The sequence below is a fragment of the Raphanus sativus genome, chromosome 8, assembly GCF_000801105.2.
Source record: "Raphanus sativus cultivar WK10039 chromosome 8, ASM80110v3, whole genome shotgun sequence".
NCBI classification, from domain to species: domain Eukaryota; kingdom Viridiplantae; phylum Streptophyta; class Magnoliopsida; order Brassicales; family Brassicaceae; genus Raphanus; species Raphanus sativus.
This window is the reverse complement of record NC_079518.1, coordinates 13,912,080-13,938,225: the sequence shown is the minus strand read 5'-3', so window position 1 is coordinate 13,938,225 and position 26,146 is coordinate 13,912,080. Positions and strand designations below refer to the sequence as shown.

At 31.8% G+C, this 26,146-nt stretch overlaps 5 protein-coding genes across 10 annotated transcripts; all 5 read right to left on the bottom strand.

Moving 5' to 3' along the window:
- Positions 1-4,701: 4,701 nt before the first annotated feature.
- On the bottom strand, positions 4,702-8,356 carry LOC108820612 (uncharacterized). 2 transcript variants are annotated; one of them, XM_056992683.1, is made up of 12 exons: positions 8,224-8,356; positions 7,807-8,002; positions 7,643-7,723; positions 7,498-7,549; positions 6,894-6,989; positions 5,882-5,907; positions 5,634-5,734; positions 5,504-5,562; positions 5,357-5,413; positions 5,217-5,262; positions 5,039-5,118; positions 4,702-4,937 (listed from the first exon to the last, which is right to left on the bottom strand). In XM_056992683.1, the coding sequence occupies exons 1-12, from the start codon at positions 8,305-8,307 to the stop codon at positions 4,874-4,876; spliced, it is 942 nt and encodes a 313-aa protein (XP_056848663.1). In that variant the 5' UTR covers positions 8,308-8,356; the 3' UTR covers positions 4,702-4,873. The 2 variants fall into 2 exon arrangements, with proteins under 2 accessions (XP_056848663.1, XP_056848664.1); XM_056992684.1 differs by lacking the exons at positions 5,882-5,907; positions 6,894-6,989; positions 7,498-7,549 and having other exon boundaries at positions 8,224-8,345.
- A 3,194-nt stretch (positions 8,357-11,550) lies between these two features.
- On the bottom strand, positions 11,551-13,174 carry LOC108820608 (formin-like protein 1). The gene has a single exon (XM_018593584.2). It carries the CDS (start codon positions 13,025-13,027, stop codon positions 11,669-11,671), a length of 1,359 nt encoding a protein of 452 aa, XP_018449086.2. The 5' UTR covers positions 13,028-13,174; the 3' UTR covers positions 11,551-11,668.
- Positions 13,175-16,091: 2,917 nt separating this feature from the next.
- Positions 16,092-18,098, bottom strand: LOC130494747 (probable enoyl-CoA hydratase 2, mitochondrial). The gene is made up of 7 exons (XM_056992685.1): positions 17,890-18,098; positions 17,402-17,571; positions 17,235-17,309; positions 16,945-17,035; positions 16,808-16,859; positions 16,622-16,725; positions 16,092-16,549 (listed from the first exon to the last, which is right to left on the bottom strand). The coding sequence occupies exons 1-7, from the start codon at positions 18,047-18,049 to the stop codon at positions 16,296-16,298; spliced, it is 906 nt and encodes a 301-aa protein (XP_056848665.1). The 5' UTR covers positions 18,050-18,098; the 3' UTR covers positions 16,092-16,295.
- A 295-nt stretch (positions 18,099-18,393) lies between these two features.
- On the bottom strand, positions 18,394-20,536 carry LOC108820611 (uncharacterized). Of its 4 annotated transcripts, none has more exons than XM_056992675.1 (8): positions 20,347-20,536; positions 20,202-20,241; positions 19,998-20,131; positions 19,875-19,917; positions 19,566-19,771; positions 19,448-19,484; positions 19,115-19,344; positions 18,394-19,005 (listed from the first exon to the last, which is right to left on the bottom strand). In XM_056992675.1, the coding sequence occupies exons 1-8, from the start codon at positions 20,368-20,370 to the stop codon at positions 18,394-18,396; spliced, it is 1,326 nt and encodes a 441-aa protein (XP_056848655.1). In that variant the 5' UTR covers positions 20,371-20,536. The 4 variants fall into 4 exon arrangements, with proteins under 4 accessions (XP_056848655.1, XP_056848656.1, XP_018449093.1 ...); XM_056992676.1 differs by having other exon boundaries at positions 20,007-20,131; positions 20,347-20,533; XM_018593591.2 differs by lacking the exon at positions 20,202-20,241 and having other exon boundaries at positions 20,007-20,131; positions 20,347-20,445.
- Positions 20,537-20,905: 369 nt separating this feature from the next.
- Positions 20,906-23,929, bottom strand: LOC108820618 (polycomb group protein VERNALIZATION 2-like). 2 transcript variants are annotated; one of them, XM_056992679.1, is made up of 14 exons: positions 23,486-23,929; positions 23,334-23,389; positions 23,174-23,241; positions 23,038-23,090; positions 22,900-22,953; positions 22,750-22,809; positions 22,631-22,674; positions 22,404-22,534; positions 22,120-22,300; positions 21,985-22,033; positions 21,702-21,785; positions 21,535-21,620; positions 21,320-21,409; positions 20,906-21,249 (listed from the first exon to the last, which is right to left on the bottom strand). In XM_056992679.1, exons 1-14 carry the CDS (start codon positions 23,615-23,617, stop codon positions 21,051-21,053), a joined length of 1,287 nt encoding a protein of 428 aa, XP_056848659.1. In that variant the 5' UTR covers positions 23,618-23,929; the 3' UTR covers positions 20,906-21,050. The 2 variants fall into 2 exon arrangements, with proteins under 2 accessions (XP_056848659.1, XP_018449100.1); XM_018593598.2 differs by having other exon boundaries at positions 21,535-21,614; positions 23,486-23,927.
- Between the last annotated feature and the right edge of the window lie 2,217 nt (positions 23,930-26,146).

Below are 26,146 nucleotides of genomic sequence, written 5' to 3'. Positions count from 1 at the left end.
TTAACCAGTTCAAATTTGTAAATAAATATAAATATAATGTATTATTTATTTTTAAATGATTTTTATATGATTAAAACATTTTCATTTTATTTACAAATCATAAATCACTAATTATTATTATTATTATTTTATTATTTATTATATTATATTATTATTATTATTATTATTATTTTCATTTTTATGTTATAAAATAAATATCATAGAACTTTTATTTTTTATTTCTATTTCGAAATAGGAAATCACTAAATGATTATTATCATTTATTTTATTTTTAAAATATTGATTATAATTTTTATTTAAGATAATTTAATACTTATTAAATTCACCAAACTTTAATATATTTTTATTTTATTTTATAATATAGTTAAACCTGTACTACTAACTAATACAAATTTTATTAAAATAGATATATTGTTTTGTTATGTGCCTTTCATAATTAATATTTTGTAATTTTAATATAGTGTTTTATATAAAATAAGTACATGTATAATATGGTTAAACATATAATTACGAAAATTTAATAAATATAATATCAAAGTGTGATAAATAATTATTTATCAACTTTAAATAATAAAAAAATAAAAATTATTAAAACATAAGACATCAAATAATATATAATATTATTTTTACGGTAATATTTGATGTTACAGTTGGAGATGAAAAAGAAATTTAACACCAGAATACTACATTTTGTATAATTTTACCAAATTTGATGTCATAGTTAGAGATTGCTTCTTTTGTTATTAAATGCATCAAAAACCACAAATTTTAAGAGAAGAAACACATTTATGAATATTTATTTAAGTAGTCGATCGAAGACGAATTTCCATGAGTGACATTTCTCACCAGCTTTATTAGTGACAGTTAGGATCTCCATTTGCATCAAAAAGCCAACAGTAGCACTTTCTTTTTGGACTATGTTTTGAATTTATCATACATTTTCCTCTAGGTAAATGTTCCTTTTTGCAAGCTGAGAGACACACCGCATCAAAATTTGGTTTGGTACAAACATCAGCTGCTGCATAAGCGGCTGGAAGTTTTCTACAATAAGGACTTCCGGTAGAACGAGCATTTATCATTCCTGATAAAGTAGTAAATACAAAAATATGAGATTTGAGTATGCAAAATTGTTGGTACAAATTTGAAGAAATTAGAGTATTAAAAACATATTTTAACTTTTAAAATAAAAAAATAACGTTCTTGGTTTGAACTTACTTTTGATTATTTTTATTTTTTGAAATTTATAAAAAAATATAAAAACCTAATAATTTTGGATTGGTTAAGAAGTAAAATTTTTGCATTATAAGTGATATGTCTTACATATTTAAAAATTTAAAATTTAATCATTTAAGATGATAATAGGAAATGTTAATTATATTTTAAAATAAAATGTTAAATTTTCTTTTTAATTGTGTTTGTTTTTTATCAATCAATAATTTTGGTTTTAAAGTGCCAGAGTTTAAAAAATTATTATCATTACCACAATAATTTACCCTCTGGTGAGTTTCATATATTACAATATAAATTACCTATTGAAATGAACAAACAAATCAGGAAAAGAGCGGCCGAGCAAACACCATTTCCATTCATTTTTCTTTATGTTTCCCTATATCTTATTTTTTTTGTCTTAGATAGAATGGCTTATGCATGTAACTATTATGTTGTAATATATAACTCTTCTGATGTTATTTTAGGTAAATAAATCACATGGTTATCCATAAAAGTGCACCGTAAAAATATGAGGGATAATAGAAATTTCCTTGGTTCTGCATTTTCAATATTTTGGGTTATAAAATCTTTATAAAAATGTACTAATACAAAATGTGTTAAAAATCTATTATTTCATCTCCGTTTTATAACATTTAAAATATAAATTAATATAATAAATATTAACTTTAACTATTTATTAAAATTAAAATATAAATTAATATAGTACATGTGTTAAAAATATTAATTTTTTTTTCAAATCTCACGTCTTAAAACAGGTTAGAATCTGAAAATATTCAATAAAGCTTAGATGTCTTTAGTTCTTAGATGTCTTTAGTTTACCTGTTGCTGGATTAAGACATATAGCCACAACACTATGATATACATTCTCTAGTTCTCTCTTTTTTATCACATACATTCTTTAGTTCATATGTCATAACTTGTTCTGCCTTTTACCTTACGCATAGCCTAGGAAAAAATATGTTTCTCACATACTCTATTGTGTTCTACGTATAGTACAATACATATCATAGGCAAATCCGAAAAATATGAAAACTTTCGTATTCAGTTGAAGATCTTTCCTAAATCTATACTAAATCTACACTAAGGGCCTGACTGGTGTAATCACAGCGGTTGCGGTTGCGGTTGAGGGAGTTTGCGGGTGCGGGTGATTGCGGTTTTAAGCGTTTTCTAGAGATTTGTACGACTGTTACAACTGTTAGAAATTGTTGCGTTTGCGGGACTCTTATGACTGGTAAACTACCAAACGCAACATCTGTTAAATAATAATTTAACAATATTTACATTTTATGTAATTATAAAAATATTAAAAATCATAATAATATGATAAATATAAAATTTATATTTATAAAATCATATTATTCAATTTTAAAAATCTATAGAAAATATTTTAGTTTTGAATTTTTATAATATAAATTGAAATATAATATGAATACATTTTACAATTTCTATTATTTCAATTGAAAATTTTTATTGGATATTTTTAGTATTATTTTATTTATTCTGTTTTTAAAGAAAAAAAATTTACCCTCCCGCAACCGCAAACGCTAGCTGGAACCAGCTTTTGATTTTATGAAGTTTGGAGCGGTTTGAAGCGATTTGTAGCGTTTTCTGTGATTGTTTCGAAACGCCAACAACCGCTATGAACCGCAAAAGCTGCGTTTGCGGGTGGTAGCGGGAAAACCAGTCAGCACCTAATTCTCTCATAGAATCTTCTCTCTTCGCGGGGGGGGGGGGGGAGGGGGGGGGTGGGTTATAGATGAATTAATAAAGAATTCAATAATTTAAAGACTTAAATTTTCTCCCTAACAAATTTAAATGCTTACATCCATATAATAAATTCACCTTAAAAACTATCACATATTTACAACTCAATGCCACTGAAATATTTAATAACCTTAATTTAAATCATTGTCTTTTCCTAATTAGATAAATTATTTCTTAATTTGATCAAAACTTAAAATCAGCAATTAATACATAAACTTTTTACTAAATACTATACACCAAATTAATTGCATAGAATGTTCTTTCATATCAAATTATCAATACTATACATATATTTGGTTTTGCCACCTATAAAATGTTAATTATCAAAGACAAAAATGAGAGTTTTTATTGATATGTTCATTGTTTTACTTAATAACATTGCAGTCGGTCGCCACTACTTTCATAGATAGAAGCATTCATTTGGTAATGAAATATATGAGAATTTTATGACAATTACTTCTACTTTTACAACGGATTGTTCTCATCAATTCAAAATAGGTTTCGATCCACAATTACGATTACACATTCCCGGTACAATGTATAAATGATTATATAAAGAAAATATAACTGTATATTTAAACACATACATATTTAATTTGTCATACTATATATTTTTAATTTTAATTATTTAAATTCATCTTGCGCAAGGCGCATGTCTTATCCTAGTTTATGGATATTAGTCGATCGAAGACTAATTTCCATGAGTGACATTTCTCACCAGCTTTGTTAGTAACAGCTAGGATCTCCTTTCGCATCAAAAAAGCCAACAGTAGCACTTTCTTTTTGGACTTTGTTTTGAATTTATCATACATTTTTCCTTTAGGTAAATGATCCTTTTGCAAGCCGAGAGACACACTGCATCAAAATTTGGTTGGTACAGACATCAGCTGGTGCCAAAATCGCTGAGCCATTTTCTACAATAAGGATCCCGGGTAGCACGAGCATTTAGCATTCCTAATAAAGTAGTAAATACAAAAATATGAGATTTGAGTATGCAAAATTGTTGGTACAAAGTTTGAAGAAATTCGAGTATCAAAAAACATCTTTTAATTTTTAAAATAAAATAAAATAGAATAAAATAATCTTGGTTTTAAACTTGGTTTTTTTTCTTGAAATTTATAAAAGAATATAAACACCTAATAATTTTGGATTGGTTAAGAATTAAAAATTTTGCATTATAAGTGAGTGTCCTACATGTTTAAAATTTTAAATTTTAATCATTTAAGATAATTATATGAAATGTTAATTATATTTAAAATATATATGTTAAATTTTGTTTTTAATTGTGTTTGTTGTTTATCAATAATAAATAATTTTGGTTTTAAAATGCCAGAGTTTAACAAATTAATTTTAAACACACACAATAATTTACCCTCTGGTGAGTTTCATATATTATAAATTTATAATATAAATTACCTATTGAAATGAACAAACAAATCAGGAAAAGAGTGGCCGAGCCAACACCATTTACATTCATTTTTCTTTGTGTTTCCCTTTATCTTCTTTTTTTGTCTTAAATGAGTGGCTTATGCATGTAACTATTATGTTGTAATATCTCTTCTGTTGTTATTTTGGGTAAATAAATCACATGGTTATCCATAAGGAGGGATAATAGAAATTTCCTTGGTTTAGAATTTCAATATTTTGGGTTTCGTGTTTGGATCAAGCACAAAATTTTGTTGGATCAAGCAACCAAATCTCGCGAAGGGACAAAAAAAACCGTTAAAATAAATGTTTGGAACTGAATTTCTTTTCCTTTTGAATTACAATGAACACTAAAATCCATCATATCTTGTAAAGAATCCAATCCAATCCACTGAAACATTCCTAATTGCAGTTACATTGAATTCCATTGAATTCATTAATTCAATAACACCTCCTAAGACTCGTAGGTTAGCCTGAAACGCTCCTTAATATAGTCGCCGGCAAGGATAGGAGGGAATCTGCACCAAATAGAAACCAATTCATATGAAAGGACTCAAGTCTTGTTCTTTCATCCTTCCAAGACTAAAAGGTTTAACAAACGCCAAGCTTTCTTACATACCTTGGAGGAGAAGTTTCGCTGCAACAACTCTCCAAACATTCCACGTGACAATCTGGATTGGGATCTAAGAAGAAAACCACCTAGGCAAAAAAGAAAAAAAAGAACTTCTACTTATATGAGTTACTCTCTACCAATTACCATCGATTTGTATAGAAATGTGAAATAACAAGTAAGCTACCGAGTAACGTTCTTTTCCAACAGGCATCACTCTGTGCAGTGTAGACCTAAACCCATTACAGGAAAGCACGAAACTTTTTGATTTAGACAGAACACAGGAACCAAACTCAATTCCTTACTAGAAAACTGAATTTAGCTTACCGGAACAATCCATTTGTCCATCTCTCCATCATATCACCAATGTTGACAATGAACGCCCTGTGGATACAAAAACCCCCTTATAGATTTCAACAACTGTTTCTAATCTAACTTACCCGCAAAATCCAGTAGCTAAAAAGCTAGACTTACCCTCTAATTCCAGGTACATCTTCCCAAACACGTGGTTGTCTTGACTTGTCTCTACAAACCTAAGAGTTCACATACATGTGTAAGAACACAAGGCTACTCAAAAGAGGAGAGTTACGATAATGTTTTTTACCTGAAGTCCTGGGACTCCATCGGTTAAAAGAAGAGTGACCATCCCGTAATCCGAGTGAGCTGAGGCACCATATGTTTCTACATCCCACGAAATCACTTCACCTATATATATTCCATAGCAAGTGTAGAGATCAAAAAACTAGACTCCAACTCCCTGAATATGGGTTTTTTATCTATATTTCCACTGATCACTTCACCTATATAATCCATAGCAAGTGCAGAATATCATTGATGTACATAGATAGATACCTGGATAGCGTAAGAGGCGAACAACTAGGGATGTCAATTTGGACATCATGTCATTGGTCACCCATGTCCAAACCCATTTGGACTAAACCAAATTAGACCAACAAATAAAGATGTCCAATTGGGTTTAACCAATTAGACCCAAATCCAATAGTCTTAACCTAAATGGACATGGGTGGCCAAATGATACAAAAATCATAGGATTTTATTTTGAGGAAAAAATCAAGTTTTTCCTCCAAAACCGTAAATCGAGATTTCTTGACAGAACCGTAAGTTGAGTTTTCCCGTCAAAACCATAAAATGAAGATTTCCCGCCAAAATCTTAAAATCGAGTTTTCGAGTTTTCCCGTCAAAACTGTAAATCTAATTTTTCCGTCAAAACTGTAAATCGAGTTTTCCCGCCAAAACCGTAAAGTTGAGTTTTCCCGCCAAAACCGTAAAATCGAGTTTTCCCGTCAAAACTGTAAATTAAGTTTTTCCGTCAAAACTGTAAATCGAGTTTTTCCGTCAAAACTGTAAATCGAGTTTTTCCGCCAAAACCGTTAAATTGAGATTTCCCGCCAAAATCGTAAAATCGAGTTTTCCCACCAAAACCGTGAAATCAAGTTTTTTTTTCCAAAACCGTAAAATTGAGATTTCTCACCAAAATCATAAAATCGAATTTTTAGTTTTCCCGTCAAAACCGTAAAATCGAGTTTTCCCGCCAAAACCGTAAAATCGAGTTTTCCCGTCAAAACCGTAAAATCAAGTTTTCTCGCCAAAATCGTATATATGCTTTTGAATTAAAAAACAATGAAATTATGTTTTTTTTGTTAAAAATGATTTTTTTGGATGTTAAAGTAGAGATTGTATTTGGGCTTTGCGGAATGCCCATTTGAAATGGGCCAATTTGGTCTGGACAATTTGGTCTGGTACAATCTGGGCTTAAAAAAAATAATGTCCATTTGGACTGGTGTGTCCATTTGGACAGCCCAAATGGACTTGGACAGCCCAATTGACACCTCTACGAACAACTGCTGTAGGATCATTCAAGGCTCCGATTTGTTCGAAGAAACCCTCATCTAAATCCAATGCCAAGGCAATCAAGCCGAGCAACTTTCGACCAACGGACCTTAGAGGCAGCAAAATCAATATATCAGGCACAACTAGCAAATTCATCTAGACAAAAAAAAAACTAATATGGAAGAGAGAGAAAAAAAAACTCAGGATATATATATATATATATATATATATATTAACCTCATTTACATGTAAAAAAGATGAAAAGAAGATAATATCAAGAACACAACAGACACCTAATATTTTGTACATTTGTAAGTAACCAAGCCTATCTGTCAAAACTAACTGTTGATATTATTAACTTGAATAAATAGAGTTAATAATAAAGAGAGAAAGAATCATGATATAATATATTAACCTAGAAGATATATCAAGAATACAACAGACACCTAAATACTGTACATTTTTAACCAAGCCTAATTGTCAAAACTAACGGTCAAAACTATTAACTTTTTTTTTTTTTTTTTGTCAAAACTATTAACTTGAATACCTATTATTTCAACTTTTAAGTTGTAAAGAAAAGAAGACACTATTTGTTTAAGACTGAAATACATGCTTACAGGACATTCTTGTAGTAACATTCCATGGCTTGCCTCCATGATGGCAAGAGATCTTTTACACACAGACACATAACCCGTGAGGGATAAGATAGAAACCGTTTAAATGAAAACAGAGAAACAGGTAGTAAGAAATATATATATTTACCTTCAGGAGGCCATTGATTTGGATAACGCTGAGCCAGAGCTCCTTCCAAAGAGCCAAAGTAAAAGCTTTCCTTAGAATCACCTAAAAAAAAGAAAGAAAGAAAAAGAGTCTTTAATGAAGTCAGCAAGAAAAGAAGCCATATATGCAAAAAAAAGCCAAATCACCTGTGGAGGAGGTCAAGGAGGGGTCGAGTTTCTCAGCATGGAGTGGAGTATAACCGAGAAGATCGCGGCGGAGTAAAGACATCTTCTCATCTAGTGGGAGATTAAAGAAGCTTTTGCTCTCTCTCAAAACCTCTTCCATCAATTCTTCAGAGATGCCATGGTTCTTGACATAGAAGAACCCATGTTCAAGACATGCCTTATTAACAGAAAAATAACATCAAAAACAGTTTAGAAATTATTAGAGCATAGAATTGTCTCTAACCTCTCAAGCAAACAATAATCTGATCACCAAGCAGAGCTATTAGTATATAATAAAGAAGAAGCACAGTTTCTACTCTGGTGGAAACAGAAGATACAGATAACAGAGAGAGTGAGAGAGAGAGAGAGAGAGAGAGAGAGACGATGGTGAAGACGTACCTTACGGATCAACTTTGCGGTGGATGAGGATATCTTGTCCGGCGAAGAGATATCGATGATAGGAAGTACAAGTGACGTCTCCATTCTCGTGGTCTCTCGAGTGATTTTGCTCTGATCGTCGTTTTAACTGATGATAACAGTTGACAAAAAAAAAAAAAACTGATGATAACATAGATGTGAATGTAGAAGTGGGCTCTAATCAAAGGCCCGGTTTGTATGATACTAAAATGGGCCCATATATGCCCATTTCGATTTTGCTCTTGGTTGTTTTGTCAAGTTAATGAGATTTTACAGAAAACCCTTGCCCCAGCTATGTAAATGCGTAAAGAAATGTTAGAAGACGTTGAGCTATTGGAATTCTTATGTTTAAGATAAATCTGTGTGCGATAAATTCAAATAAGCATATATATATTCTATAGTGGTTCGACACCGAAACGTAACTTATCATTACATTTACATATCATTGAGTAGTGAGTCATCATCATTGAAGAATGGAAGACTAGTAGTGGAAAATCAGTGGAAAATCCGGGATGTCTTTAGAACTGAGTCTACTATTATTTTTATATATTCACAAGAAATGGAAAAACAAACATCTATCTGAAAAGTATAATTTTCATTTATATTATTTCCAAACATTTCTATAAGTAAAAACGCAAAATATGAAAAAAGCATAGAATAAAAGAATTGGAATATTATATTAAAACATCTATCATAATATTATCATTTGATAAAAAAAAAATTTAGAATAAGTAAATACAAAATATAAGAAAAATAAACAATAAGTAAATATACATTTAAAAATGAAAAAAAATAAATCAAAAAAAAATCTCTGAAAAATGTATCGTAAAATAAATAATAAGAAATATATAAAATATTATATCAAACATCTATCAAAATATTACAATAAGTAAATATAGAATATAAGAAAAACTAAACAATAAGTAAATATATAATATAAAAATATAAATATTACATTAAACATATAACGTAATATCATCGTTTGATAAAAAGCAAAAAAAAAAGAATAAGTAAAAATACAATATAAGAAAATAAGTAAATACAAAATATCAGAAATGGAAAACTAATTTAAACATATATGAAAAATGTATAGTAAATAAATAATAAGTGATTAAAAATAGAAATATTTCGTTAAAAATATATCATAATATTATAAGAAAATAAATAATAAGCAAATATACAATAGAAAAACTACATTAAACATATATCTGAAAATGTATAGTAAAATAAATAATAATTAAATATACAATGTAAGAAATATAAATATTACATTAAAAATCTAATGTAATATTACCATTTGGTAAAAAAAAACAATTGGAATAAGTAAATATAAATTATAAGAAAAAATAATAAGTAAATATACAATATAAATGGAAAACTAATATACAATATAGGGAAAATAAATAATAAGTAAATATACAATATAAGAAATACAAAATTTACATTCAACATCAATCACAATTCATATTTGGTAGAAGTGAAGGAGTTGGATTGATAAGGAGATAGAGGTTTGGAATCTGAGAAGAAAGTAGAAATAACAAACTCAGAAGCCATGGAAGCTAAGCTAACAAGAGTGAAGAATGACATTTTCATTCTTCCGTCCTTATCTTTAATCAGATTAAAAGAGGCGTGAATCATCTTCGGATGTCTTCACTTTCTCCTTCAATTTTGTAAATGATTGGTTTGTTCTTGTGCACAAAAAATATTAATTGTAGGAACAATACACATTTTTAAGTTGCAGTAGGAGTAATTAGGCGAAACAATATGAGGTTTTAGTAAATAATCAAAACAAATGTCTCATAAAAATTAGTTAGAAAATTATCAAGATATAATAAATAAAAAAATATTTTTTTTTTGTAAAAAGTACATTGAATAACTTGAATTTGGTGAAAATAATCAAAAAATAATAGTTTATTTTAAATTTTACATGATCTAATCCAAAATATAAAACAACGGAAAACTAGCCAATATTTATAAGAACGAAAAAGAGAAAATTCATTTACGATATTATTTTGACGTTTCATCAAAACCAAACCAATGGAAATAAAAAAAGAAAGAAATACCATGGTTATCTTTTTGTGTGGTTACCGTGCTCAATCTTAAAAATATTCACATGAAAATTGAAAGAAAAACACACAAGTGATTAATAAAGTAGATTTTTTTTAAAAAAATTAATAAATCTAATATATAAATTTCTATTAATAAAGTACAAATTTATCACATTTGAAAATTATCCAATAATATTTATTAGTAAAACACGAGTATAATGTTATTTTCTCTGTTACGTTCTGATGAATTGTTGTTCGGTTGAGTTTAACCATTTATTCTTAGACTATGGTAATTATGATAGTTAAAGTAACACATTTCAAATCTGTGATTTTAAATATAAAACAAAGTAGGTTACAATTATATTTTCACAAACACAAAAATTCTGTAAATTCATTATATATTGATAATTTAGAAATCAAATCTAGTTATAATAAAAATTAGATTTATAAACCTCCGCTTAGTTTAATTATATTTCTAATAATCATTTGGTTCATTTTTCATTTTGAGACTAAAAGTAATCACTTTTAAGTTTGAAAGGTGAATAATGAGTAAATGATATATCACAATCATATATTCATCCGTATCTCTTTCCACAACGTAAAACATAATATCTAATTATTATAATCTTTTGCAGCATTAAATATTAATGCAAAAAATTAAAAAACACTTATATATAAAAAAACTATATTCAAAATATATATATATATATACTAAATTTTGAAAATTGTTTAGGTGTTTTTGAAATTGTTATCCGCCCGTACGGAGGGTTTAACCCTAGTATCAATGTAAAAGTATTGTATAATTGCGTTCTAAAATCATTTATTTTAACAACAAGCTAAATAAATATATTGATTGGAGAGGAATAAAACAAAGCCAAAGAAACACATAAGTTTACCAGAGACACTCTATGTCAAATTTATTATAATTAGAGTTTTACTAAGATAAACTCATTCAATAATTACAAACAAATAATATATTTCATAGAAGTGAAAAATAAAATATGCGTTTTCGAAGCGCGGATCAAAATCTAGCAAGATTAAAAGGGAGAATGTTGAATAAGCTTGTGTTGCAAATTTCCTTTTCTTATATAGTTTGAGTTATGATTATCTAAGATTAGGAAATATGTTTCTAGGAATTGGAAATTATCTATTTGTGTGATTCCTAATGAGTTTAGAAAATTGTGAGTTATATATATATGGAGATGCATATTGTGTTGCATAACGTATGATTTTGTGATTTGTGATTTGTGAAAGCTTTGAGTGATTAATAAGGAGGACTTGTTATTAATGTTGTGAATCTATATTTATGAAGACAACCAGACACAAACTGAAAAAATGTTAATTTATTTCGTCTGTAATTAGAACATTCAATACGTTCTCTACCTCGATGAATTTGCAGAGATCTTGTATGCAGATCTCTTGATGGATTCGATTCTTTGTAACCTAATCTGTTCTCTGAACTTGGCAATGAACTCATCAGCCTTCTTGTCCACGTCACTGATGTTCAGACAATTTCTTTCGTGGATATCGTTTTCTGTGATCATATCTTCTTTATCCTCGGGTTCTTCAGTCGCCTTGCTTCCCACGAAACTTGTCCCATCATTCTTGTTCATGTCTTGTCTGGTATCTTCTTTCGTTGGATCAGACCACCAGACTTTTGTAGGAGAGTTTCTCGTAACTGAACGGTCATCGAGTTTCATCTTTTGCTCCGATGTTTTTCTCCGTTCGCTGCTTACTCTTAGCTTCGTCGGAGGTGGTGGTGGCGGAGGCGGCGGTGGAGGAGGATGAAACTCACCGCCTGTGAGTTTCTTCTTCTGAACTGATTCTCTGTAACTTCGGGGAGGATAATCCTTTCTCGGCGCCGAGTTATAAAACGCCGGCAACGGCGGCGGTGGCGGAGGCGACGGTGATGAGTGAAGCTCCTTCTTCCGCACGGTGTCCTCAGCCGATTTCGCTCCAGACTCCGATGTGAGCTTAGGTAAAGGCGTCGACTTTCTCGGCGAAGAAGACAAAGCGGAAGATGACGTCAGACTCGCCGGAGTCTTGATCAACGGCTGAGATTCAATCTCCATTGATGATCTTGACCTCCATGGAATCGGAGAAGGAAGCGCATCAGTGCTATCATCATCAACGAGAGTCTTTAGGAGCTGTCTCTTTGATCTCACTCTCTCCCATCTGCCGGAGCCATCGCCGGAATCAGAAAGGTGAGAGTAGTTCAAGCTTCGAACAGGCAAAAGCAGAGGCTTTTCTCTGACCCCTGAACTCACTCGATCAACGAAGCGACTCTCGTTGTCTTTGGAAAGACCAGTCTCTGTACTTTTGGTCTGGTACTTGTTCTGAATCCTACGGTGGGGGTGGGGGTGGTCGCCGGAGGAATCATCGGATCCACTCTCGTGATCCACGTTGAAAACAGAGGATGACACTTCAAGAATCTTAGGCAAGTTGAAATGAGTATTGTTATGATCGTTATTGCTTCCTCCTCCTCCTCCTCCGTCGTAGTTCCGGCGGCTGAAGAGGCCGTAGGAGACGGCGATGCCGACGAAAATCATGTGGAGAAGCTCGAGGAGTCTGGTTTGGTTGGCGAGCTCTGGCGTCTGAGAAAGGAAGACAGGTACGAGGGAGCATAACAGGGCGAGGATTAGGGCTTTGAAGAGGAATTGAGAGTAGAATTTTCTAGGGTTTTGATCTTCTTTGTAACCCGATTGAGTTGGTTTCTTCGAGCTTCTTGTTTCCACCATTTGAGAGAAAAGTGAGTTGTACTTTTAGGTTGTGAAAGATGGTTTGAAAAGAAGATTTAGAAAAAAAAAACAAAGTTAGTGGAAGTGCTAAGACTTCGAGGTTAAGTTCTGTTTTTCCTTTTGGGGTTTTTTAAAAGAAATGTGAGAAAAAAGTAAGAGATTAAAGAGAACAAAATCTGATGTCCAAGTTGATGTGTGAATTCATTCCCAACTTTAAATTTTTCGGGTTTCTGATACTATTCTAACGTTATTTCTGATGGTTGACAGCGATTGGAGAATCGCTACTTACTATTCTGTGGAACATCCAAATGTTAATTCCATTGAAGGTTTGTAGTTTTACTTTTTTTATTAGTTCCCTTGCATGATTATCATTATCCGAATCGATCTGTTTGTTGTGAGAGCATCTCCAATGTAAAACTCCATTTTTTCCTCCAAAATGGAGTAAAAATGAATATGAAGTAAAATTGTTCCAATCCTACTCCATTTTTCACTCCATAATGGAGTCATGAACAAACAAAAAATAGATTACTCCATTTATGGAGTAAACTTCAAAATAGAATGAGATATGAAGTTGAGTTGGAGCATATGTTACTCCATACTCACTTTTACTCCATTTTGAAGTAAAAAATGGAGTTGGGTTGGAGATGTCCTGACAAAGTTCGTGAGTGCATCACTTAACCCATCGATAATTTTTTTTTTTTCTAAAATAAATAAATTATATTTTAGAAGTGAATTTTACTTCGATATATGTTTTTATATAGTCTTTTTATTCTCGAAAAATTTATAAAGATGATTTGAAAATAGTCTTTTTGTCATCTATTGAATTATTATTAGTTTTGATCATTGCCTTACACAAAAGTCTGCAAAAGTACAATGGTCTAAATCTCTTTATCTGAAACTTTTTCACAATTTTATATTCAAGATAAATTTTCCTAACATCTACGAAGATGAAAAGATTAGAAATATTTTCTTTCTCATTAAAATAACTTCCAAAAGTTTGATCTCCAAAGTCAATGCTCTGGAAAAACAAAGAGAAGACGAGCAAATATAAAAAAGCATACAGTAGTAGGTGCTTAAACGAAAGAAAAAACCCTACAAAAAGAAAGGAACTTTTGAAGATATAAATGGCTTCATATTTCATTAGGTGAAAGCCATTGCAGGTTCATTTTGAGTATGTAGATGGAGAGGAGACAGCATCAACAAAACTGATATCAGTAAGCCAACTTGGACCTCCACCAGCTACATAGGATTGAACCCGTCCATTCTTAGTGACACTATCAGCGATCTCAGTTGCTACTCTATTCCACAGTCACTACTTCATCACAGCAGTGTTGGAAGCAATTCAGTGCTTGCCGAATAAGACATGAAAACTCTAGAAAATCTTACTTTTCGAAACGGAAGTAGTATGTTACGACCACCGCAAGCCAATAAGCTTGGTTGGCTAAAGCAATAAAGGTAGCAGATTACTGAAATTTTTAAATGTAAAGTGTATAATTAAGGCGTAATTAGTTGATAATGCAAAAGATTTTAGATCATATTGGAGAGGTCGCGTAGGCATATTTGACCCAGGAAGAATATGGATGGATTCTCTTCTTTTGGTCTGTAAACGCTAAAGCTTTTTTCTTACGCATCACCTGTCTGGAAACATTATACCAATACTTTTTTGGTTTTAAAAAACGATATACTTACTAACAAAATCCATTTGAAATAAATAAGTACGTTTAGTTCACCGGACTTTGGAAGACCCTAAATAAAGAACAATTTTATTTCTTTTATCAAGAAGACCAAACTTGTCGATATTTGAATGTAGTGAACTTAAAAAATTGAAAACGGGAACAGCAAAAAACGAATTTGTTTTATTCTTTTAAAGAAATGCTCTATAGGATAACCTTTAAAACTATTTTATCACAAATATAATACACAATAGTCAAATTATCAAAACATGTTTCACTAAAAATAAAAGTTACTTATACCTATCAATTAATATAGGCTTACGATTTATATTTGAAAAGCGAGGTTTACATCTTTTTAAGAAATTAAGATTTAAATTTAAAATAATAGGATCTTAAATAGTTTTAAAAAAAAACTTTTGGATTTAAACAAAATTTCAGAAAAAAAGAAGTTTGAATTTTTTTAAAAAAAATTAAAAAATAAAAGTTTCCAATTTAAAGGGTTTTGTAAAAATAATAAAAAATTACTTTTTACTATTTTCATTATTTATTTATTTATATATATATCAATAGAGTAATGATATACGTGTTTTTATCTTTTAAATTGAGATTTCTTTTGATGATTTTCCTACTTTTATGTTATTCTGATCAAAAGAATCATTTTTAGGGTATTTTGAGAAATTTGTCCATCCTTTTATGTTTGTTTGATTGAAGCCTCAACATAGGAAGTTTGTTATATGTGAATGTCAGACTGCTCCATAGACAAACTTCTGCTGCTACTGCTTAGTGTCAATAACAGTAGTATACTATTATGAATGTCATGACTGGAATATAACGGTTCTTGCTTTTTCCGTTTCATTTTAGTTATCATTTTAGATTTATGTACGTAGATTAAAAAATATTTAATTTTATATATTTTAAAAATAAATAAAAAATTCATTATCTATACATATAACTATATTTTAATCAACAGAAAAATAAACTGAAGAATATTATTAATAAATTTTGTATTGAAATTTTAGAAAATAGGTATTTTGAAATAAAAAATTTATTATACAACGGCAATTGAAATGAAGTTGAGAGTAATAGTTTTTTATTGTCAACGAGTAATAGTTTTATTTAGATAAATAAAAACATTAATTCACCTTTACAGCTTTAAATACGATGATTAGTCAACAATCACTGAAATATGTAAAAGAGTGGGCTGTGGACTCACTGGTCGGCTACATTTTACTCTATGCTTCAAATTCAAGGAAACATTTCTGCAACTAATAGAGATGACGTATAAGGTGATTAACTCATGAAACCAACTTTAAGATAACGTTTGATATAAAATCATTAGAACTCTTAGCATAAGAGGAGAAAAAACAATAGCTTAAATCATACGCACAATGTATAAACCATTGCTTTTAACTTGCATCAGCTTTAATTTTATTTAAGTCAATGAATGCACAAATACAACGAGTGATATTCAAATGTTTTTTTTTCCTTGCTTTCTGTATCATACACATTATTACAATCCTAAACCATCCCGGTTCTTAACATTTTAAATGCAATGGTTTATCTCTTCCCCCGGTTATTGAAACTAAAAGAGAGCTTCACTTGCCAGTGTAAAAAGGCTTACGCTTCTCAGCAAACGCAGCTAATCCTTCCAGACGATCTTGAGTGTTAAGAAGCTTCTGATAACACATCTCCTCTAGCTCCAAACCTGAAGCCATATTCGTCTCTATTCCTTCATCTATCGCTTTCTTCGCCATCTTTATCGCCACTGGACCTTTCTCATTTATCTGCTGAGCCACTTCCATTGCTTTCATATGAGCCTCACCCGCCGTAACACAAAAGTTCACTAGCCCTGCACCACAACAACAAATAAAAAGAGTATTAAGAATCATCTTTTATTTGGTGGGTGTACATAGTCACAGACCTTTATTTGCAGCTTCTTTTGCATCAATCTTTCGACCTGTGAATATAAGTTCCTTTGATACCGATCTCCCAACCAGCCTTGAGAGCCTTTGTGTTCCACCAGCACTGAGAATAGAAACCGAGAGAAAGAAGAAATCAATCAGAAGATTGACAAAATGGGGAGTCACGGAGGGTTATGATATAATACCCAGGGATTACAGCGAGTCCTGTTTCAGGCAAACCAAATACTGCATTTTCGCCTGAAATATTCACAACATTAACAAGAATTGGACATTATAGCCGGAAGACTAAGAAAAATGATCAGATATGGAAATAGAAAAATACCAGAGATTCGAAGATCACAGGATAAAGCCATTTCGAGTCCACCTCCTAGTGCCACACCTTCTATTGCAGCAATAGTTGGGATACTCAATGCCTAGAATACACAAGTCTTTCTAAGTCACTATAGCATGAGAATCTCACATAGAAGTAAGTAAAGTAACACATGAAGCTAATAGTTTCATCTCACTAGAACCATTTTATAAGTAAGAAGACTAATAAATTTTCCATATCTTGATAAAGCAGAGCTAAGTTAACAATTTGATGAGAAGTTTTCTTGTACAGGGGATTAATACCTCTATGAAGGAGAACATGTAGCGCAACGAGTTGACATATGTGTGAACCTCAGATGGAGTCATAGTTCTACGTTCCTGACATGAAAAACAAATAAGAAATAACATAAAAATTCACCTATTGAATACAAACATTCCAGACGAACTAAGTGAGAGTGGGGCAAAACTACCTTGAGATCCGCACCTGCACAGAAAACTCCAGGAACGAGACTTGTAATCATGACAACTCTAGCGGAACTATCTTGCTGTATGGTCTCAAATGTGTTCTGGAGACCTTTTAGCATCTCCTTATTAATAGCATTTTTGGCCACAGGCCTGTCTAGATTGACCTCGACGATCCCTGCAAATCACAAACTCACATTAAGCAAGTGCATTTCTTTCCTTTTGAGCATATTTTTGTGCAAACACAAAAGGTCACCAAAACATTAGAGACAAGACATTAATCCGACAATAACCATGCTCAGACATGTCCAAACACAAATAAGAAACATGTACAAAGATTCACTGGTGACTAAAGGAGGTTTTAACTTGAGAAACAAAATAGGATTACAAAGAGAAGCAAATCCAACTGTATTGAGTAATTAACTAAACCCTAACAATTGAACCAGAAAACACACACACACAAATTCGATAAGGGAAAATGAAAAAGTGAAATTACCAGAATCGGAACCAGAGAGACGGTTAAGCTTGACAGATTCAGGCGGAGCGGTTTCAATGATGAGAGTCCGGCAGGTCTGAAGCATGCAACTTCGGCTAATAGATCGTTTCCCGGCTAACTGGAGCAAACTGTGACGGCGGAGATACTTGACGAAGCTCATCTTCACCGTGTCTCTGACTCGTCAACACTTCAAAAGTTTTGATTTTTCTTTTAGAAATCTTATTTTGCCCTGTTAAGCTTGAAAGTGACAGTCTTTAACATTCCGGTTCTGTCAGTCCGCACTGGTCAATGCTTATCCAACCAAAGTTCTTCGATCTGATTCTCAGTCTTTCTTTTTTTTACGGTTCCGGTAGAAAGAAAGAAAGAAAGGATCTAACTAAATTGAATCCGGTCTGATCCGGTTTATGTTATCTACCAAGTTATGAAAAGAGAGGGAAAGAATGGAATAGAGAGTATATAATACACATTATTTGTTGGTGAAGCTTCCTCCTCCTCCACAAAGACTCAGACTTTACGCATCCACGCATCAAGCCGAAGCTGTTTCAATGGCGGACCTGATCTCCCTTTCTTTTTCTGAGGGCAACTCCATTTCCCTGCAATCTCCTCTCCTCCTACAAGCTGATGATTCGACATTTCACCCAAAACTCTTCTCTTCTTCTTTCTTTCTTCTTCTTCTTCTGTTGCCATCTTCGTTAACTCTTTACTTCTTGAGCACTCCCCCAGAACTCCTCTGATTGGTCTCGTCATGGAACTTTGGTCTCTAAATCTGGCCTTTTTCATCGTCACAAATCCAGTCTCAGTGCTTTTTCCCTCTAAATTTTCCTTGCCATCTGATCCTACTGACTCTAGGTTTTCTTCCTTTTCAGCAGTCTTTTGCATGCTGGAGCTAGTGGAAATGGTTTCATGATCATTTTCTTTTGGTCTCAGCTCCTCCTGTAAATAAGCCAACGATTGTGGTTTTGGGTTATAACAAGAAGAAACTCCCGAGTGGCTAAAGCTTGGCTCGTCTTTCATTTCACAGAACAATGCTTCTTGTCCCACTTCTCTGGTTGAGGCACTGAACAAACTAACCGTTGACTTATTTTTCCTTTCTTGGTTTGAATATGCAGAGACCTCCTAACATGTACAAATCGAGAAAAGTGTCAGTCAATGAGGAGGACTGGATACGTGATCCACACAAGTCTCTTTCTTTGAACTACAAGGGTTCAAGAAGGATTCGCTTTACCGTGTCTGTGGCCATGCTTTCATTGCAGTCATTTGATTTTAAGCAGTCAGGAGCAATAATAGTGTCTTGCTTGCTCTTAGTTTTCCGGAAAATACCAGAACTATTATCTCCCTCAGTGTCACTCTCCTCAACGATTAGCTCAGGAGAACAGAATTCAAGTTCATGAGTGTCTGAAAGGTGAGGAGATTGGTACTCATAGCTTGAAAACCAGTTTCCAACATCAGGAGGCTCTGATAAAAGATTCAATTATTATAACACCATGTTCAGAAAGCAGAAACGGTAATGACTTACTCTCTATGTACCAAATAAACTTTAGTTTTTTTTTTAACCAACCTGAAAGAAGATGCTGAGACTGAGAGAAATCTGTAACCTAATTCGTGAGAAATAAGCATTAGAGAGCTAAAAGAAACATAAGAAGAGTCATATAAGATAATCATAGGAAAGTCAGTACCTTTGCAGAAGAGACAAGTTGTTGTTGGTCAAACAAACTAGGACAAACATATTTTCCTCCAATTTCTTCTTCTTCTTCTGCTTGAGTCTCCTTTACACATTCACTATCTTCTCCACCAACCGAAAAGTAGAGAGCATCATTTGTATCCAGGACGGGCGGTGATTCATAGGCATAGCTAGAAAACCAATTGGCTATATCAGGAGGTTCTGAGAAGCAAAAACACACAAAGTTACAAACATAACCCACATCAAATAAAAAAAAAAAGCTAGAGAATTTCCATAAGTTAAACAAGAAAAATGATAAATTTACCAGAAGGGAGTGATGATGATTCATAGAGATTCGTATCTGACATCTGTCACCAAGAGTAAAAAAAATGATTTTTTAAAAAATGGTTAAAAAACAAATCAAAAGAAGCACCCAAGAAGAGTGAACCTGTCTCACATTCTTGTTGATAGGTTTATGATCTTTGTCAGCACCAAGAATGCATTTATCCTCCTCTCGAACAGAAGTCAGTGCGAGAGATTCATAGACGTAACTTGAAAACCAATTCTTAATATCTGGCGGCTCTGTTACACGTAAATAAAAAAGTCAAACAGACTTATTAATCAATCGTACCCAAATATTAAAATCACTAACGGGATATGGTAAATGGAGAATCGGAGCATCCGTGAGGTTCCTGCCCCACACACACACAAAACAAACCCCCAATTCTCAGCTTAATCCCCACCCAGAGAAATTTATGAACAAAAAAAAATTGAGAGAGAGAAATGGATTTCCTCACCGCGGCTGAGTGAACTTCTTCCATCAGATTACGACGTCTCGCTCTCTCTCTTTCTCGATATATGCTTTTCTTCCTCACTCACGATTCTGCAACGTTCAGAGGTTTTATTTTTATTTTTGTTTTTGGTTTCCCGCGCTTAGTTCCTGGGAAGCGGAAAACCAAAATAGTATGATATTGGGAGTTTTTAGTATTAATGGGCCTATCTATGCTCACAAACCCCCCAAATTGATTTAAGACCTTTCCCCAATATCTATACAGAATTATTTTATTTTTTTGGCCAAGCAGATTTATTTTTATTTTTTCTGTATAAAGATGAAAAAAACTACCGGGAAAAAGCAGATTTGTTGGCTTTAAGAGTGCTACTACTTGGTGTCCGAAAAAAAAAATAGTGCTAGACTTTCAGATGGATATTTGTTAAGTTAAGACTGATGAGAATCCATGTTTTTAACGGTGGAGGTCCATTTCAAGATTGTAGTTTTGCACTTAATTCCTAGTCTCTCTATAATGTCTATGCGTACGAGCTTCCTATAAGTTACACCTAACTGTTACCTTTTCCGAAAATTTAAATCATTCTTCCTACTAAACTTAAATTTAATAGATTGGAGTCAGTTGATACCCAAAAAAAAAAGAAAAAATGAAATCAGTTTGCAAACTAATAAAACAGATGAATGTTGCAGCCAGAGGGGGTTCTCTAATTCAGCCTATTACTTGGCTTTGCTGTTATTGACATCCTCGTCAACATCCATGGCGTTACTGTTAATGTCAATACCAACATCCACACTCTTCTTGTTGTTCTTGTCTGAGTTACTATCGCAATTCTCGAGGATGACATTGCAGTTGTTGATGGTGGCCGAGTCTACAAGTCCAATGTTCCATAGTTTTATCATAAATAATCTCCAGCACCTGTGATCACGTTTATGGTTTTTCAAACAACCAAAAACAAATGTTTGTTATTGTCTCTAATTTATTTTACCAGAAGAGTGGTGAAGAATGGAGCAACTCTTCCTTGTGAAACTTCGAAAATGCTTCACATGCCCATGGTATATGTCCATCCGCCACAACCCTGTAACCAAAAAAAAAAACTCATTAAATTTTACAAAATGTTCCATCATTCAGACATGTATGGGATGCGCCTATGATCTTGTGTGTATAAATGTATGCATTCAAGTGTAAAGAAAAGTAAGTTACCTTTGTTTTCTTACAAAAGAGTTCCAAAGATGCATGAATCTCTTTTCGTTCTTATTCACATCCACAAAATCATCAAGCATCTGCAGCTTTTTTTTTTTTAGTATTTCAAAACCCATATTACCACGTTACATCAGAATACTATATTGCAGAAAGAAATCATGGACTACCTGGCGATCTTCCAGATCTGCAACGTCATCATCCACTTCATCTTCGCTATCTCGATCAGACATTACTTGCTCAAGTGACATTGGCTTTTGTCACACAAACCAACCCCATGCAGTTTTTTATTTTTTTTGGTTAGTGACAGTAAAACCGTGACAAAAACATGGAGATAGCATTATTTGCGTCGTTACGACCAGAAGCATTAAAATATAAATATGAATGAGAAACACAATCAAACCAGAGTATCGTGCAATTCAAAGAATATGTAAAGGAGCGTATTTGAATCACCTGAACTCTGTGAGAATGATAGAACTGGCGTTTCTGGAGAAGTAGGTTGCTGGAAGAAACTTTTGGAGTCAATACGAAAGTACAGTAAACACTTCTTCATAATCAGGAAGAACAATTTGGAACAACATAACAAACCTTCTAGCCTCTGATCGCTCGGCAGATAACTTTCTTGTCTTAGCAGCATGGGCCACAGCTTCGCTTGTTAACACAGCTTTGGCATTCGAGTTCATCGAACACTGAGCTATGGCTGGTGAATTGTTCATCCCGAACTGTCCAGCAACATCTGTTGCCACGGGGTATCCTAAACTATGGTTTCCTGTAGCATTCCATTCATTTATGTACAATAACTGAACAATCAAGAGACTGTATCAAGTGCAAAGCCAAAAGGAATACCACAGAGGAGGAAGAAGAGAGATTACCATTACTCAGCAGGTGGGTTGAATTATCTGTGCCATTGGGTAAACAGGGCGAATCCATGGGTAAAAAGGTAACATTTAGTAGGCTGGGGTTAACTCTTTGACCTCTTTGTCTACGCTTACGTGGTTTCGAGCTGCAGAACGTTATTGGTTGGGGTAAATGGAGATGTTCAGACAAAAGAGTTGCTTGCTATTTAATGGATTAAGATAATGATGCTACTGAAAGTTACCAAAAAGAGATGAGCTCAAATTTTTCTTGATGATATCCTTCTTCCTGGTATGTATAAAGGAAGGAATGAATGAATATCAACTGAGTTAACGAACAGCTCCCAAGTATAAAGTAACTGACCTCTGATTCGAATGCATCAAGTCTTACAGAGACATTAACTGTCTGGTATTCTTCTGAAAGCTACAATAGGAAAGAAATAGTTTTTCATATTTATGAGAAAAAAAAACAAGAGAGAGAGAGTTGTTAGAATAAAAAAGAAAAGGAACATACAGGGAACTCAAACTCAAGTAAGTCATGAAAAGAATTCAAATGAAGTTGTAGACCCTGCAGAGATGACACAAGAAGAAGAATTGGATTGTAAGCTCCATGTGGAACACGTTTTCTCAAATAACCACACAAACCACACACCTTGAAGGTACAGCATGTCATATAGCAGAATGGACAAGAACAATTCTCCGTAACTGCGTGAGAAAAAATAGCAAATAAAAAAAAAACGGAAACTAAAAGAGAAAGAGAGACATGAAATTGCCCGAAGAAGAGTGACCTTCAGTTTTCTGCAATGTGTTATTACAATCCTTATAATTAAAAATTACAATCCCAGCAGATCCGGACCTAAACCAAAACACACACAACAGAGAAGAAACCATTAATGAGTTTCTTCCATAATTAGAATCTAAAAAAAAAAGAGGAAAAAAAAATCATACTTTCTTTTGCCCTTTGTTCGAATTTTGTAGCTCAAGCATCTAGGAAGAAACGATGGCTGCATTTAAAAAAAAAGTTAAAAGAGAATCAACACTCGCCCATGATGAGTCAGAGACTAGGGTGAGCTAAAAGAGAGAATGATTGAATTGCTTACGTTGAAAAGAGAGCGAATGCGAAGAATGTTGTAGAGACGAACAGGTTTACAATAGATCAATAGATTCTCATCAGGTGGTGAAACCACTTCCTCCTCTTGTGACGATTTCGCGCAACAATTCTGCCTACACATTCTCTCTCTCTCTCCCTCTCTCTCTCTCTCTGTCTAATCAATTGGATCTCCGAATCACCCTTTTGTGTAGAGTTTTCCCGCAATTAGGATTATTCAATCAATGGATAGCAGATCCGGGGAGAAAAAGAGTTTGAACCTATGAAGAACAAAGTCAAATCAAAGATCTCAAAGAGGTGAATTAGCAGCTAACATGAGAAGAAGCTCTCGATGTGCCTGCCGGAGAAGAAGAGAGAGAGAGAGAGACGGAAACCGAGGATGAGATGAAAGCCACTCAGTCATCGCCACGCCATCTTCTCTTTCTCTTTTTGTTTTGTACTTTCTTTTTTATTTTTTTATTTGTATTTTATTTCCTTTTTTTTGTAACATACTAGGTGATTTTTCCGTGCTCATGTACGGGTATAAATATTTATAAAATAAATATACTATACTAATTGATTGCTATATACTTTAGTTTTAAATTAATTTATAAATTTTTATGCATAATTTATATTAATAATATTACAATACTTCAATTAGACATATTATTTTAGATATGTTATATCTAGTCGATTTTTTATAGTCGATTTAGTTATCATTTATGTATATTTGATTACATTTATTTCTCTAAATTCAACTGTAGTACTTTTTATTCTAAATATATTAAGATTTGATTAATTTTATTATATGCATTTAGGTTGGTTGTTGTATTTCTTTATTTTAATATAATATATTATTTTAGATATAAGATTGATTAGTCGAGTCACTCATATTTTGAGTATACTGAGTCACATATATTCTTTCAAATTCAAACATAAATATAATTATTTTTAATGTTTACGTGGTCAAACTAATAAAATTAAAATATCCAGACTCCGTTTAGCAAAAATCTAATTGATATTAATATATAATATACAATAATTAAAATATTTTATATATTGAGTTACATACATAAGTAACTGATACATTTTTGGAAGCTCATTAACACGTATCAATATTTACAATAATTAAAATATCATTAACACGTATCAATATTTACAATAATTAAACTATCTTATAAATTCTAAATAATTCTATGTCTTAGATTTATTGAAAGATATATACATATATATTTTCGTTTTTAAATTTGATTTTTAAAATTTATGTATGTTTCTTTTTTCTAATATATGTTTTATGGAAATTTATTAAAAAGGAAACTAAATAAAAATAATAGTATTTAAATGTAATATTGTTAATTCATTAAGGGTATCAATGTAATCAACCATCGTGAGAGTTAACGTGAGCGCGACACATAGGAAACTGACTTCTCAAATAATATTATAGAGATTAGGACCAACTTTTTTGTTTCCTCTATAAGCAATTATCTAACAATGTCTTTTTTTTTTAAACTATTTCCTTTTAATGTTTATATTATATGATAATTTAAATAAAAAATAATATTAATAGAACAATAATTGAAATCTAACGCTCTACAATAGTAAAAGTTGAAAAACATGATAAACAACATTTGAAAGTTGAAATCTAAAGGGCAGTTTTGTTGTGACAAGCATAATATTGCATAGGTAACACATGTTACATCCATCATCTACATTATTAATTAATTAATTAATTTTTATTGACCAAAACAACTCCGAGTTTACATAAATATGTTCACAACTAGCCTATTCAATTATTTCTTTGATAAACAACATGTTAGACAATCATAAAACTCGGTTGCATAATTAGTTGACTTAAATTGACAATCAGAATAAGAAATATCATAAATTCTGGTACATTATTAGCCAACTTAAATTGATTAATACTCCAATTAGACAATCATAGAAATATATACAGAAAAAGTAAATCCGAAATTTAAATGAGTGAATTTGAAACATAATATTGAAAACGATAAAGAATTCTACCTGGTAAAAGATCAATAAAATCGAAATATTAATCCATCGAATATATAGTAAGAAAAATAGTAATTCTAAAACTGAAAACATAAACCCTAAATTAGAATAAGGAAATGCAAACATAATGTCTTTACCTATCTATCTAATGAGATCTCTATAAATATTATTTGAGAAGTCAGTTTCATATGTGTAGCGCTCACCTTGATTCTCATGATGGTTGATTACGTGAATACCCTTAATGAATTAATTTTAGTTATACCTAATTATCATTACTAAAAATTGTTTAGTTTCCTTTTTATAATAAAGCTTTAATTATCTTTTTATTATAGTTTATTTATTTTATAAACCCATATATATAGTAAAAGGGAAATATCTATAAAATATATAGATTTTGTATATACAAAAAACGAATTTATTTTTTCCTACTTTATATTTTCGCTAAAAACATAAATAAAAAAGTGAATATCTAATAATTTTCAAAATATATAGGTGTATATATATAATTAAAAAATAGTTAAGATAATTTTTAAGAAAACATATTTTTATAATGATTATATTTTTGATTAATTGATTTTAAGAAAATTAATTTCAAACAACGTAAAGTGATCATCTAATATCATTAAGAAAAATTATAAATTAAATTATTTTTTTTACCTAACTT

Bases quoted from the DNA above. Each gene is read 5' to 3' on its own strand.
- LOC108820612 (XM_056992683.1), bottom strand. From the start codon at position 8,307: ATGGAGACGTCACTTGTACTTCCTATCATCGATATCTCTTCGCCGGAC. The intron at 7,550-7,642 runs GTAAATATATAT...TGTGTGTAAAAG, and splicing joins AAATCAATGGCCTCCTGAAG to ATCTCTTGCCATCATGGAGG. The intron at 4,938-5,038 runs GTATGTAAGAAA...TATTTGGTGCAG, and splicing joins AGCGAAACTTCTCCTCCAAG to ATTCCCTCCTATCCTTGCCG.
- LOC108820608 (XM_018593584.2), bottom strand. From the start codon at position 13,027: ATGGTGGAAACAAGAAGCTCGAAGAAACCAACTCAATCGGGTTACAAA.
- LOC130494747 (XM_056992685.1), bottom strand. From the start codon at position 18,049: ATGAGCTTCGTCAAGTATCTCCGCCGTCACAGTTTGCTCCAGTTAGCC. The intron at 17,572-17,889 runs GTAATTTCACTT...TGTGATTTGCAG, and splicing joins TCTCTCTGGTTCCGATTCTG to GGATCGTCGAGGTCAATCTA. The intron at 17,036-17,234 runs GTATTAATCCCC...TGTGTATTCTAG, and splicing joins ACATGTTCTCCTTCATAGAG to GCATTGAGTATCCCAACTAT.
- LOC108820611 (XM_056992675.1), bottom strand. From the start codon at position 20,370: ATGGAAGAAGTTCACTCAGCCGCG. The intron at 19,918-19,997 runs GTTCACTCTTCT...TCTTGGTGACAG, and splicing joins TCAACAAGAATGTGAGACAG to ATGTCAGATACGAATCTCTA. The intron at 19,345-19,447 runs GTTGGTTAAAAA...ATCTTTTATCAG, and splicing joins GTCTCAGCATCTTCTTTCAG to AGCCTCCTGATGTTGGAAAC.
- LOC108820618 (XM_056992679.1), bottom strand. From the start codon at position 23,617: ATGTGTAGGCAGAATTGTTGCGCGAAATCGTCACAAGAGGAGGAAGTG. The intron at 22,535-22,630 runs GTAACTTTCAGT...AACGTTCTGCAG, and splicing joins TTTGAGCTCATCTCTTTTTG to CTCGAAACCACGTAAGCGTA. The intron at 21,250-21,319 runs GTAAAATAAATT...ACGTGATCACAG, and splicing joins CATTCTTCACCACTCTTCTG to GTGCTGGAGATTATTTATGA.